This window comes from Lithobates pipiens, unplaced genomic scaffold (assembly GCF_037356315.1).
Source record: "Lithobates pipiens isolate NorthernLeopardFrog02 unplaced genomic scaffold, aLitPip1_a1.2 Scaffold_18, whole genome shotgun sequence".
Lineage (NCBI taxonomy): Eukaryota > Metazoa > Chordata > Amphibia > Anura > Ranidae > Lithobates > Lithobates pipiens.
In genome coordinates this window covers 332,808,603-332,823,430 of record NW_027507758.1, presented here as the reverse complement: position 1 = coordinate 332,823,430, position 14,828 = coordinate 332,808,603, and the positions used below count along the sequence as shown (strand labels likewise).

Below are 14,828 nucleotides of genomic sequence, written 5' to 3'. Positions count from 1 at the left end.
TCCAATTCTCACTAGTGTGAACCCAGGCTTAAACAGAATATTTGTATATATAATTTGATAAAACATATCCTGTTTCATACAAATATTGATACTTTGGTTTGAGACCCTTAAATCTTTTGCTCAGACATATGCCTGTATGTATAGGCATGCAACTACCACATTTTACTACCGTATGGGTATGAAGTATTTTTGCTTTGTTTAATAGGTTATGGAATTAGGCTGTATTTGTCTTGATTACTCTTTGATGAAGGATACATTAAAAGGATTTGCAGGAAGCTGGAAGTCGCATTATGCAACAATATTACATCAGCGTGTTAAGGTACACACTCCTTATAAAATATTATTTCTGTTTTTCTTGTAATGACCGTAAACATAGTCAGTAGCATTATTTTCTAAATATCTTTCAGGATGAACTTCACCACGCCATTCAATACAGAGAGACAGTATGGCAGCAGCTCACCACTCCAGTGGAAAGCCTGGAGCAGTTAAACTCCATCTTAACACTTCTAGAAGATCTGCAGGACATGGAAAATAAAATAGATGAAGTGTATCGGCCTATAGAAGTCATGTATGAGCATTTAAGGTAACTAATATGTCATACTGGTCAATTAAATCAACTTTATTTTACCATATCATGGCCGAAGCATTGGAATGCCAGTTTGGATAGGAGAGAGCACAGCATGTACTTGAAAATCAAGGGCAATTATTGCACTACTGTGATCTTCAAAAATTAGGCAGCTTCCTTCACAACACAAATTCAAAAAGTGATGCAGCGCAAGTAAAGTCCATATACTATATAATCAAATATTTGTACAGAGAGAAAAAAGATGAGGCCACCACATGATGTTGGCGGTCTTCTAAAGCCAAAATCAGAGTGACAAATCCTTCCACCAATACAGAGTACTCTTACCGAATCTGATGGACCACTGAAAAATCAAATGGTTAAATAGGCTTAATCCCAGACACAGGGTAAATTGATCCAGCAGCACCAATCCACGGATAGGGACAGGATGAAATCAGGTAAATATTTCCAGAAGCATGGAATCCGATGAGCCACTAATGATCAGATGCACTAATAATGCTCATGGGGTGAGATCTGCTGTGCGTATCTAATAGCGCCAATCCAGCAAGCAGAATGCATGCAAACAGATCACTCTAATTCGATTTGCTGTGGGATCTGGGATTGTCTGCACGTGGCCCAGTACTACCATGTTCCGCTGGAGGCTTGGTTACTGCTAGAGTGACCTGTGTTGCATGCATTCTGCTTGCTGGATTGGCGCTATTGGATGCATACAGCAAATCTTACCCCATGACCATTATTAGTGCATCTGATCATTAGTGGCTCATCAGATTCCATGCTGCTGGAGATATTTACCTGATTTCATCCTGTCCCTATCCATGGATTGGTGCTGCTCGATCTGCTTATCCTGTGTCTGGGATTAAGCCTATTTGACCATTTGATTTTTCAGTGGTCCATCAGATTTGGTAAGAGTACTCTGGTGGAAGGATTTGTCACTCTGATTTTGGTTTTAGAAGATCGCCTTCGTCACGTGGTGGCCTCATCTTTTTTCTCTCTGTACAAATATTTGATTATATAGTATATGGACTTTACTTGAGCTGCACCATTTTTTGAATTTGTGTTATACTATTGAGGTGTTGTGATTTACTCCTTTAGGTGTTCAGCTTGCAATTTTTTGTCCTTTTTTGTGTGTGCGCGCTGATTGTCCTTTTTATCCTTTATATCAGCTTCCTTCACAAGTATCTCTTTTAAGGCTCATTCACATGAGTGACCAGGTGATGATAAAAGCAGATAGTTGAGATGCGAGCTTACCACCCACCCAACTCCACACCCAAAGGGCATGAAGCCACTCTGGGCTGTACACATGCTGGGGACCTGATGCTTTGCTGCCACATCAAAAATGAAAAACGTTGTTGCATTTGATGGCCAGTTTCACCACCGATTGCATCCTATACAAGCGGACAGGGTCATGCCACAACTGCTCTGCAACTATGTACAATGCACTTGCGGTACAGGAGAGGAGGCGATTAGCCACAGTCACTGTTTTGGCTGAGAACTATCCATCTGGCTCCTTTAATTTTCGGATCGAAGAATGTCAGGTTGTAGGACGCCAATAGAACCACCCACTGCTCCAAAATTTGAAACAAGCCTTGAAGAAAAAGCTTGCATTAGGTTTAATTTTCCCCTGTACAGTTGTTACATACAGTATATACATGAGGACTATATAAACGTGGCGGAAGGTTCTTCGACATAGATTAAGAGCTTTTTGAATTTATACATAAGATACAGCAGACCACAAAATGTATGAGTATTTTCTTAAGAAAAAGAAAAACATGCAGCTTTTCTACATAAGCAGTCATTTACTCCTCTGGTTGAACTAGTTCCCACTTTGCCCTATTCAGTAAAGCAGTGCAGAAGGCAGTTTCCAGGATTAGATCCTGCAACAGGGAAGATCCTGGTCTATTCCAGGATCCTCTCACTTCAGTTTGCAATAGAAGACAAACTCAGAGGATGTCTGTTCCTTTAAAAATTCTGTTGATAGGCATTTTGAAGCCCTTTTAAAAGGCTTACTTGCTCTAGCACACCCAGCCCTGCAGCTGCTGCCGTGACTATTTTCCAGGCTTTTGCTAACTGGTCAAGACACATTAACAGAGACCAAGAACTTGTCTTTGAAGACCCTGCTCTCATTTTACGATTACAGCTGATTCCTTCAACCTTGTTGTCTTGTGTTGATGCTCTTGAAATTGTAATTTGACAAGTTTCATGAATCTTATCTCTGTGCACATGCACAGGATTTTGTGACCAATAGCTGGATCTGCTTAACATGCTTGTAAGAAATATCTTCTAGGCATTCCATTTGATTGTGAAAGTCTCTTTGAGGAATCCCTTGACAGAAGTTATTGAGGGCAAGGTACTGCTATCCTACAAGAAAAAATCCTATGTCTCCTACTACAAAGGTTTCTACCTCTACTCAAAGCAAGGGGTCTTTCCATTCTTCCCAGGCATCAGCCTCAAAACCAAGGCTTTACGATTTTCTTTTGTCACAAGGCTTTGCCCATCAAGCCTTCTCAGAAGCCCTCCTCACAGCGAAGGGACAGCCCCACTCCTCAGGCCAGGCAAGATCCAAGACATCATGGATTTCTGGGTCCAATCTATCATTCCAAAGGGGTACAAAATAGAGTTCCAATCCCTGCCGCTTATTCATTTTTTACCTTCCAATCTATCGATTTCAGATGAAAAAAAAGACAGATTTGACGACCCCTTGTGCTAACTTCAGGCACAAGGAGTGGCGGTACCAGTTTCTTCAGATTAATGGTTTTAAGGTTTCTGTTCAAACCAGTTCACGATTCTTAAACCAGTGGGGGCATCCACCCAATATTGAACTTTAGCCCTCACACTGCCTGGAGTTCCTGGGTTTATTCTTAGACACTGAAACAAGAGAAGATTCTCCCAAAGGTATAGCTCTCTGACACTCAGGTCACCACAACACCCCTCAATTTGCTTCTGCGTAAAGGTTAAGGGTCTCATGCTGGCCTCCTTTGAGGCAGTTCATTTTGCCCAATTTCACTCCAGATCCCTTTAATCAAACATTCTAAAGACATGTAGCAAGCAGTGCCAATCCTTGGATTGCCCAACACTTTTTTCTAATCAAGCAAAATCTCCCTGACATGGTGGCTTCCCAGTCCCGCCCTGGAATTGGGAAAGTCTTTCTATTACAAGACTTAAAACTTGGTAATGATAGATGTCGGAAGTAACAACTACCCATCAACATTCTAATACTGATAGCCATCAGACTGTCTCTACAACATTGAACCTCCCTTCTACAAGGTCACCCAGTCAAAGTACAATTGAACAGTGCCACAGCAGTGTCCTACATAAATCATCAAGGGGGCACCATAAGCCTAGAAGTCCTGAAACAAATAAGTCTAATACTCTCATTGGCAAAAACTTACATTTCATCTCTCTTGGAAGTCCACATTTCGGGAGTGGACTTTCTAAGTTGTCAACCCAGGGGAGTGGTCTCAGCACCCAGTTCTTTCAAATTTTCTGATAAAGGTGGGGAAAAACAAATATGAACATACTGTTCTCCAGGTTTAACAACAAGCTGAGCAAATTTGCAGACAAGACCAGGTATCCTTTATCCTTCAAAGTAGATGCACTAATGATTCCTTGGGCTTAAATCCAACTGGTTTATGCCTTCCCTCAAATGGAAATCTCCCATTGACTGCTGCACAAGATAGAGGAATAAAGAGTCTGGGTGATTCTCATTGTACCAAATTGGCCCAGAAGAATGTGGTACACAGACATACTCCTCATGACTCATGATGACTCACATTTTTGGAGTGATCCTGTGATAACGTATTATCTCAGCTTTGCTTCATTCCATATAAGCCTGGTTATGAATGGATTCAACTTATATTTTAATCAAGCGTTAACATACTTCCTATAATCTAAGGCAGTGGTTCTCAACTCATGTCCTCAGGACCAGTGGCGTAACTAGAACCTTCAGGGCCCCGATGCAAGAAACCATGAAGGCCCCCCCTGAACCCCAGCCAGGACCCTTCACTCCGAGTCCTGCGGTGGAACTCCAGGGCATGGTCACAGGTATGACCTTTGTGAGCCCTGTAGTTCCACCACAGTAGTTTTTTATTATTCAATTTTTTTAGGTGCCCCATTAGGGGACTGTCCCTAGGCAGGATGGGGTCCCCATCCCCAGAAGAGATGAGGTCCTTTTCTCCAGGGCAGATGAAGTTACTGCCCCCAGGTGAGAAGGGGTCCCTGTACCCAGGGGGAGATGGAGGGGTATGTAATGGTGTGTGGGGGATGGGGTCCTCTCACTCACCATGACCAAGCTGTAGGCCGCACACTCATCCATGTTGGCCTGGGCTCCATCCAGTGTGCTGGACGGGCAATCAGCATATCTCCCAGAAAGACCTTTCATCATCTGTGTATGACAGGGGAGGAGGAGGGCTGGCAGACAAGCATGCAGTGTCCTCCGTCGAGCCGGCTCTCATAGGGCTGCACTGCATCTGTGTGCTTAACCACTTCCCACCCGGCCAATGCATATATACGGCCGGGTGGGAGCCGTCTACTTTGATAGGACGTTCAGGAACGTCCTTCAGAAGTAGCGGGATCGCGCGCGCACGTGCCCGCGCAGCGGTGCGATCCCGATGTGCTTGTGTCACCCGGACACGGCACATCTCAGATCGGCAGGAGGGCTCTGTGATTGGCCCTCCTGATCACATGATGGCCGTGTCCAAGCACGGCCGTCCTGTGATGTAAACAAACAGCCGGTTGCTAGGCAATCGGCTCTCCTCTCCTCACACGGAAATCATCGCTGAGGAGAGGAGAGCAGGAGAGCAGAACGCTGCAGCCGGCTGATGATCAGTGAGTATGAGCTGTTTTTTACAGCTTTTTACTCACTGATCATCAGTCTAGTGTAAACACACAACACAGTGTAAACACAGTCCCCACATATGTCCCCAAAACATACATGTCCCCAAATAATAAAAACACATGTCCCTAATAATAAAAACATGTCCCCCACATATGTCCCACTAAAATCACATGTCCCAATGATTATCTGCACACATATGTACGTGATCACCTGCACACATATGTACATGATCATTTGCGTACATATGTCCGTGATCACACAAACCAATTATTATACACTTAACGGAATTTTTACCAAAGACATGTAGCAGAATACATTTTGGCTTAAATTTATGACAAATTTTGATTTTATTGGATTTCTTTTAAAATAGAAAAAAGAAAATATTGCTTTTTTTCCAAATTTCAGCTTTTTTTGCTCTTATATTGCAAAAAACTGAGTCGTGAATAAATAACACCAATATAAAGCTCTATTTGTGAGAACAAAATGATAAAAATTTCATTTGGGTACAGTGTAGCATGACCGCGCAATTGTCACTGAAAGCTCTAGAGCGATAAAAAATGAAAATTGGGCTGGGAAGGAAGGGGGCGAAAGTGCCCTGTATTGTAGTGGTTAAAGTTTGTTTACCCAGGAGAAGTATGCAGTGCAGAGTGGGCCAGACTCGGGGGGGGGGGGGGGAGGAGGGGGGATAGTCGAGCATGGAGCTCTGCTAGTCACCCTCCACCTCCAGCCACCCGTGTGCATGGTGCGCTTCTGCCGGCCATATGTAGAGGGGGCTAAATGGGCCCCCTGCATCAAAGGGCCCGGTTGCGGTCGCGACTGCTGCACCCCCTATAGTTATGCCCCTGCTCAGGACCCACTAGCAGGCCAGATTTTAAGTATTACCTTGGGGGGATGCAGAAGGGAATACTGAAATTACTGAGCAGCAAATGATATCACCTGTGATGTATTTCAGTTATCTTGCAAACCTGGCCTGTTAGTGGGTCCTGAGGATAGGAGTTGAAAACCACTGCTCTAAGGGGTCTATGCTTAAGGTGAGCCGTTTGAGTTGCACTAGATTGGATTGGTAGAGTACATTCCTGGGAGTTTTTCTGCACATGAAGAGACTGCTAATAAAAACGCTTGTTTTACACTTGAAACACTTTTGTTTGTTTGGATGGCCATTGTGGCCATGGACATTGCATTGTTTTACCTAAAGTGAGAGTATACACTTTTAGAATAAAGCTTTTCATGATAAGATTCTATATATTGTATATTAAAAAAAAAAAAAATACCAGTCCTTTGCCCTTTACTGTACTTCGAGATAAGGACTTTACAGGTAAGTCAAGATTCCTGTTTTTAATGATAACATACATAACGTTAATGAATACACATTTGAACTAAAGTCAACACCTAAATGAACAGATGAAATAAATATACAGTTTTATTCACAAAACAATTTGTAAATCTATGTAGCATGTATTCCAAAAACCCTTGTCAGACTCCATGGTGGAGAGCTCACTTTTCTGCATATTGCAAATTTGCCACCCATCCTTTCCTCTTATCGACTGAACATTGAAGTAGCAGATTGATCATGTAATCTGTGCTTTGCCCTTCTGTTAGCTTTTCCCTTAAAAACACTGTCCAAAAAATAAAACTTCTAATTGGCTGACACTGCTGGCCTTTCCATTTCTGGCTGTGCAGGGGAGTTCAAAATGCTGGTGTCAGCACCGATTCAGCTATACAGTATATGCTAGTTGTATGTAAAAGTACACATTGTGGCGTATTTATTAAGGAGTGAATGTAAAATTGACCAAACATTTGCTGCTTTTGTATCTTCCTGGTGCATATTTTAATTACAGTGAAATATTTAATCTATAGTGAACATATGCTGAATGTCAAATTCATGGCTTTGTAAACGTGTTCTATAATGTATTTTATTTTATCTATTAATTTATTTTATAGTTAGTGGCCTATCATAAAAAAAACCTTTTGACAATGTAAATGATAATGCATAACTGTACAGCATACAATACCATTTGGTGAAAGTCTGAATATGTAACACTAAATATGCAATTTTTTTATAATTGTCATTATGCATCCTTTTCTTTACTATCAATTTTTGATTGACAGGTCTTATAAATTGCGTATTCCTAGAGAAGAAGTAAATGATGTGGCAAATTTGAGACAAAAATGGTCGGAGCTAATGGATCTTACTAATGTTGTAAGTGAAATGCCATTTAATAGACATGTTTTGCTCTGTGCAATTCTTAAAATTTAACTCCAATTCTGATGTAATTAAACATATTTTTTACAAAATAGAATAGATTACAGAATTTCATATACCGTATGTAAGACAGAGATTTGATTTACATTGTTTATAAAAAGTTTTTCTGTATCTAAAGGAACTAGTCATCAAAGGGCATCTGTAATAATCTGAATCACTACTTTTGAAAGGCTATAATAGAGCAGTCTACAACTCTCAGGCCGCGTACACACGCGGGGACTGTTCGCTCAACTTTGTCCGTCAAACAGTTTCAGCGGACAGTCCGCTCAAAATTAGCATGGACGGACTTGCCCACACACGACGAACGAACAGTCCGCTGAAACCGTGCGCGATGACGTGAATGGCACGTACGACGGGACGAAAAATACGACGTCCTATACACTGCAATGCAAACTTCGGTGTGTAAATCCTTTCTGAGCATGCGCGGAACTTAGTTTGACGAACAAGCCTACACACGAGGGGACTGTTCGCTGAAACAAAGTTTCAGCGGACAGTTTTTCGGAATTTCCGAAAAACTTTGTTCAGCAGACTGTCCGCTGAAACTGTCCGCTGAAAGCCCACACACGAGCGGACTGTCCGCCGAAACACTGTTCAGCGGACAAAGTTGAGCGAACAGTCCCCGCGTGTGTACGCGGCCTCAGGGTTTGCTTGATTTTAAATGAATATCTTATCTGAATGTTCCCTCTCAGAACGGAAGTGTCAGGCTGTAAGGCTAGGTATACACTGTAAATTTTTTAGGTTCAACCAGCCAGCTCACAGATGCAGATTCCTGCATCCACACAAGCGATATGGATGTAGTAATCCACCCCCGCCACTGTGCTATTGTATTGTGATAGCAGGGACATGCTGGTAATGACACAGGGCCCTGAAGAAGAGCCACGGTCAGCTGTTCCTTCAGTGTGCATGCGCCGATGACGTTGGCGGCAGACTATAAAGTAAATATCTCCTAAACTGTGAAAGTTTACGTGATATTTATAGTACCTACAGGTAACCCTTATAGGCTTACCGGTAGCTAAAATTAAACAGGAAGACTTTACTTCTTCTTTAAAGTGGAACTTTAGTGAAAAAAGTCATGATAGATCACTTCAGGCTGCCTTTTTTTGCAGGTATAGCTATGTAAAGCATTACAAATAAGTGCCTATACTTTTTAAAATCCAGTAACTCTGTTCTACCAATGTACAATCCTGAAGAACCAAAGAATATTTTTCTGAAACCTGTCGGGTGATTTTGTTCATGTTTGGTTTCAGTATATGTATTGAGACAACCACCAGGATCATGTAGAACATTGGTCACATGTATTTTGTTCCGTATGCTGTAAATGCAATAACCAATACAGCAGCCGCAATTTGTTTTTTTATTTTAATGTTCAATAAAGGTTATATTTGAGGTTTGATATATTTTTGTTAGTACCATTTTATATTCATATTTATGGTATAACCTTTCCATTAGGCCTTAAAAGTCCCATTAGGGGGGTTTCTTGCCCTTTGTACTGTTGTGGGATGTTGGCCTATTTTTGCTCCTGACCTATTCCTTCCTTCCCTTCCAATACAATGGTAATATAAATGTGCCTAGCTGGCTGTATATTTTTGATAAAGTAGCAGGTGCAAGGGTATGATTTACTTTCCAAAAGGATATCTGTAATCTTTTATGGTGAAAGTGATCAGCCAAATGCAAACTGTTTTAGGTTGTATCAATGCTTTTACAATGGTTGTGCTTTACCATTCCTTCCTAATAAACCACGTCTGCTGGTTATGTCTGAGCTGAAGACAATGCACTCTTTACATGGCATACATGCTATTTTAGCTGTTGTTGATCATGGACCATGAGTATGTAGCAAGGTCCCTGACCTCCTTTGGGCTAATGAGAACTTCCAGAGCCAGTAACAGCTAACATCCTTCTATATAGAGTGGGTTGCAAGGCATTGTGGGTGTGATGTAAGGTAGATTCATGGGCGCCAGACACAATGCAATGAATGCAAAGAGAGTTACTTTCTCTTGAACAGAACTGTGGGAGAGAGGGTTTAGGGCCAGGACACCCTTAAGTAGTGCAATGTCATTTGGCAGACTCCAGGACTTCTACAGGTAGACAGCAATGCAAGGAAAGGCGCCCAGCCAGGCACCACATCTGCATGTGTAGGAGTGCTGCCTCCTATGGCAACAGTCTTAGAACAGCTCCTAACAGAAATTGTAATGAACTCCTTTACTTTTATACAACCACTTCTTGTAGATTCTCAGCCCACTGAGCTCCCAGTCTCTCTCACTAGATTTGCTAATTTACTGCCACTGAATCCCGTGAGCTTTTCTAATCTTTCTCACTTTGGTATTTTCCTCAAGTGTCAGCCTGACTTCCCTGCTGGGTCCCTGGCTTGGCACTCCAGATACTGCTAAAGTGTCATCCCACTGGCTGGGTCCCTTGCTTGGCACCTACTGAAGTTGCCCAATTCTTCAGCGACCCCGGTTGGTGGGAATGCTGCTCCGGTACTTCCATCAGCTACTCACTGCGGTCCCTGGTAACAAGATGGATGGACCCTTAGTGGCGACAGCTTTCCCTTTCACCATCGACCATGACAGGTTCTCTAGTCGGCGGAACCGGCAGTTCTGGTTTGACTGCAAGCCGCAATCCCAACCCTACGCTGCTCCCTTGCTTCTGGATAGGCCCTCAGACAGCCTAGCAGCCAGATGTGCCTGGGATAGGCCCAAACTCCGGTCTAGCAGCCGGGCAACACAACACACCTCCACCCAGACAACCGTCAAGGTGGCACAGAACCCAGATCACCTGACTCCACCCAAATATATAGGTTCTCCCTTCTCCCGGCAGGCTAAGGGGCACAAGAAAACCCCTGCCCATTGGCTGAGCCCGCCCTTATATACTCCTAATCTGTCCTCGCATCGCCCTTGTCTTATCTTATGTCACCAGGTACCCGGCCACCCAGCGACAGAAGAGAGAAGTTCAGCAATTCCAGACTTAAGGTGAAATCAGTTGATCCCTAGCAAAAAATTGGTAAATTTAGGAGCAACCCTGCCTATGCTTCAGGGTGCTACAAGTAATTGCAGTGAAATGCTGATAGCCACTTTGTAGACAATCTAAAAATCAATAAGGTAATTTAGTAATGGTTAGTGTTTCACGGAATTTCACAGAATGTGTATAAAATGTAAAACCGGAAACCATGCAATGCTGAGGATAACAACTAAAAATTTTTTAAAACATAATATGTATTAACTTTAGAGGGACAAATGCTAGCATTCCTAATAAAGAGATAATATTAAAAGAAGAGATTATATATCCTTAACCAGACTGAAGCATTGACTATTTTATTCTACTATGCAATTGTTACAGGTGAAAGAGACCTTGTTGAAGGAAAAGCAAGATATATTCAAGCAGGAACTTGATAAGCAAGTTAAAGTAAGAATCCATTTTCCCAGTTAAATTATATCCTGAACAATTTTTATGTTTTTTAAGTACAGTAATTTACAATAAGGCTTAGCAAAGCAATATTTATAACCAGAAAATCCATATTTAGCTTTTACTTTGGGACAGGTAATTGTGGGATGGGCTAAATAGAAGCAAAATGTTCAGTGACTAATCTGTGTGCAGTTTAAAAGAGTCTTCTTTTAACAGAAGGTATCTGGATGGGTCACACCTAATATATATCCAAGTAATAAGATGTTTAGGCTGGGTTCACACTTTTGCGAATTGGATGCAGGTTTCCCCCATTCCAATTCACATGTCAGGAGATTGTGACTGACTCTCTATGAAGACGGTTCACACATCTCCGGAGCAGCTTCAGTTCGAATTGCACAGGACCTGAAACAGTGGACACTCATTGGACCCCTTCTGTGAGCCGCTCCGTACTGCAGTGTGAACCCAGCCTTAATCTATGTTCTATGATAGTGAGTATCACCATTAAAATAATTTCTTTTTGCATGGCTCCACTCACTGTTCTAAAATAAGTAGTTCTAGATGCAGAGCTGGTCCATGGGTCATAAAGAAATTATTTGAAAGCCTTTGTCCTAAAATAAGATATAGACCTTTTATTTTTAGATTTGTTTTGGACATGACTTATGCAAATATCTTCTGTTTTAAGAAGGTCCTTCTGTAGCCTTTTCTTTGAAATCTTTAATATTTAAATGGTAACACCACTGTTGTGGGAAAAAGAAGCAAATAAAAAAATGTAGCATATACCATTGCTACACAAGCTACTGTATATTGTAAACAAATGTTATTAAAAATGATCTTTCCTTTTCAAGATTTTCATGCACGCGACTCCACTCAATATTGTCCAATCAGCTCATTCTATTTCTCTTTGTGGGTTAGACTAGCAAGGAGTGCATAGGCAATCTCTCCAAATTAACAAATGAAACGAATATAGCCAAACCTCCAAAATAACTTCTGAAAATATGAAGCGATTCGGAACACAAAATACAATACACATAGAAAACAGATTCCAAAAACAAATCATTCTAACATAACGATTATGACTAAACAAAATTATTTACTTAATGAATGAATCAGAAACAAACAAATTTCTTTGTCGTGCACATCTCTCTAGTCAGAAATATGTAATGTACAATATAGGGTATACAGTTCAGGAGTCTTAGACTGTCCCCCAGATCAATCATTCCCCCTGGTCAGTGTCCCCAGCACACTCACTACCCTACCGCCCAGATCAGGGTACTCCAGCACAATCACCACCCCCAGGTCAGTGTACTCCAGCACAGCACAATCATCCCCAAGTTCAGTGTACCCCAGCACAATCATCACCCCTGCAGGTCACCATACCCGACACAATCACCACCCCTAGGTCAGTGTACCCCAGCTCAATCACTACCTCCCTCGCCAGCGTACTCCAGCATGATCACCACCCCCCAGGTCAGCATACCCTAACACAGTCACCATCCCCATATCAGTGTACTGCAGCACAATCATCATCCCCCCAGGTCAGCTTACCTCGGCACAATCACTACCCTCAGGTCAGTGTACTCCAGCACAATCACCACCCCCCAGGTCAGCATACCCTAACACAGTCACCATCCCCATATCAGTGTACTGCAGCACAATCACCCCCCCAGTTCAATGTACCCCAGCACAATCACCCCCCCAGTTCAATGTACCCCAGCACAATCACACCCCCCCAGTCATCGTGCGCCAGCACAATCACCACCCCCCAGGTTGGTCTCCCCAGTACAATCACCACCCCCCAGGTTGGTCTCCCCAGTATAATCACGATCCACCAGGTTGGTCTCCCCAGTACAGTTACCACCCCCAGGTCAGCATACCCCAGCACAATCACCACCCCCAAATAAGTGTACTCCAGCATAGCACAATCACCCCCCTAGTTCAGTGTACCCCAGCACAATCATCACCCCCCAGGTCAGATTACCTCGGCACAATCACTACCCTCAGGTCAGTGTACTCCAGCACAATCACCACCCCCCAGTTCAGCATACCCTAACACAGTCACCATCCCCATATCAGTGTACTGCAGCACAATCACCCCCCCCCCAGTTCAATGTACCCCAGCACAATCACCCCCCCCCAGTTCAATGTACCCCAGCACAATCATCACCCCCCCAGTCATCGTGCGCCAGCACAATCACCACCCCCCAGGTTGGTCTCCCCAGTACAATCACCACCCCCCAGGTTGGTCTCTCCAGTACAATCACCATCCACCAGGTTGGTCTCCCCAGTACAGTTACCACCCCCAGGTCAGTGTTCCCCAGTACAATCACCAACCCCAGGTCAGTGCCCCTCAAAACAATCACCACCCCCAGGTCAGTGTACTCCAGCACATAGCCAATGGGGGGTGCGCACTCGCCGCTGGAGGTGCGATCACCCACTGATTGGCCACAGGGGGAGCCAGCCACCCGCGATTGCTCCCCATAGAGATAGAACTGTTCTTCTGATAGACATGGACACTGTGCTCTTGTGTTCCTGCTAATCAGGGACATGGATCACTGTGTCCATGCAGTGAGCTCATCCCCCCCACTAAAAGAAAGCACAAGCAAGGAACAGACTTAACCCTTTGATCGCCCTGCTATTAACCCCTTCCCTGCTCATGTCATTTATACAGTGTCGGTGCATATTTTTAGCACTGATCACAGGTAAGTGTCCCATTTTATAAGTCAGCAACTGCAGTATTTGTAGCTGCTGACTAAAAAAAAAAAAAACGGCGAAACTCTGCTTTAAGGAAACAAATTTATCTGCTACCTCTGCCTCTAGAAACCCTGAAAATAAACCTTCACCTTTAGAGCCAAAATGTTTGTTTAATTTTTGTGATTCCATAGTATCTCTTCTTCCTGTCGCTGATATACTCAAAAAAGGTTTTGACTCTTAAAGAGGAACTGCAGTCTGCTCACATAATTTGTAATAAAAACATCTTTGCCATTCTGAAGCTTCCCTCCAACCACTTTGCATATTATTTTATATATACTGTAATTCTGTACTTGGAAAATATGCTGCAGAAATCTACCTCCACTGAGGCTGCAACCATTTTAACTGTAGGCAGCTGAAGCTGCTGCCTGTTCACTTCCTGGATTAACACATACACACAGAGGCACATCTCCATCCCTGCAGCTCTCATTGGCCCTCTTATGACTCACCTCCCTTCCTGGCAAACTCTCACAAGAGTGAGAAAGAGAGCTGTCATGATGTCATAAGCCTAGGCTACTGACCAGATAAGATTTACTGACAGAAAAAAAAATGTTTTTCTATCCAAAGCTAAAACAACAAAAGCAAAAGATTTAATAGATGGAAAGCTGACAAAAATGTCTGAAGGTTCGATACTTCCGCTTGACAGGGAAGTTAGAAAATCTTTGTCAATCAGTGGCTACAGCCGGGAGGAGTCCCGCTGTCAGAATGCAATGGCACAATGGGGAGGATGCCGGCATTCACTTCACTTGTGTGGATAAAGGAATCTGTTTTTTTTTCCTTGTTCAAATATTTTATTGAAAATAGAGAACATGGTACAGTATATAAAACCACAAATAAAGTGTAAATGCACAATTTACATCAAAACCTATTCTGAATAAGATGAAGACTCATCCGGTCAAAAGGATGTACAAAATAGAACCGAACAGAGCATCAGTATATACAAATAGGTCACTGGTGCAAATGTGCAAATATTAACAGTAATCTGTCCTAGAAGGGGA

At 42.8% G+C, this 14,828-nt stretch overlaps 1 protein-coding gene across 1 annotated transcript in view; it reads left to right on the top strand.

Moving 5' to 3' along the window:
* The window catches only part of LOC143988073 (dynein axonemal heavy chain 5-like), a 310,868-nt gene that overhangs the window by 91,575 nt on the left and 204,465 nt on the right, over positions 1 to 14,828 (top strand). Inside the window, exons 26-29 of the mRNA XM_077487337.1 lie at positions 206 to 319; positions 408 to 583; positions 7,527 to 7,617; positions 11,017 to 11,082. Coding sequence (XP_077343463.1) covers positions 206 to 319; positions 408 to 583; positions 7,527 to 7,617; positions 11,017 to 11,082 — 447 coding nt within the window. The remainder of the gene's footprint in view (positions 1 to 205; positions 320 to 407; positions 584 to 7,526; positions 7,618 to 11,016; positions 11,083 to 14,828) is intronic.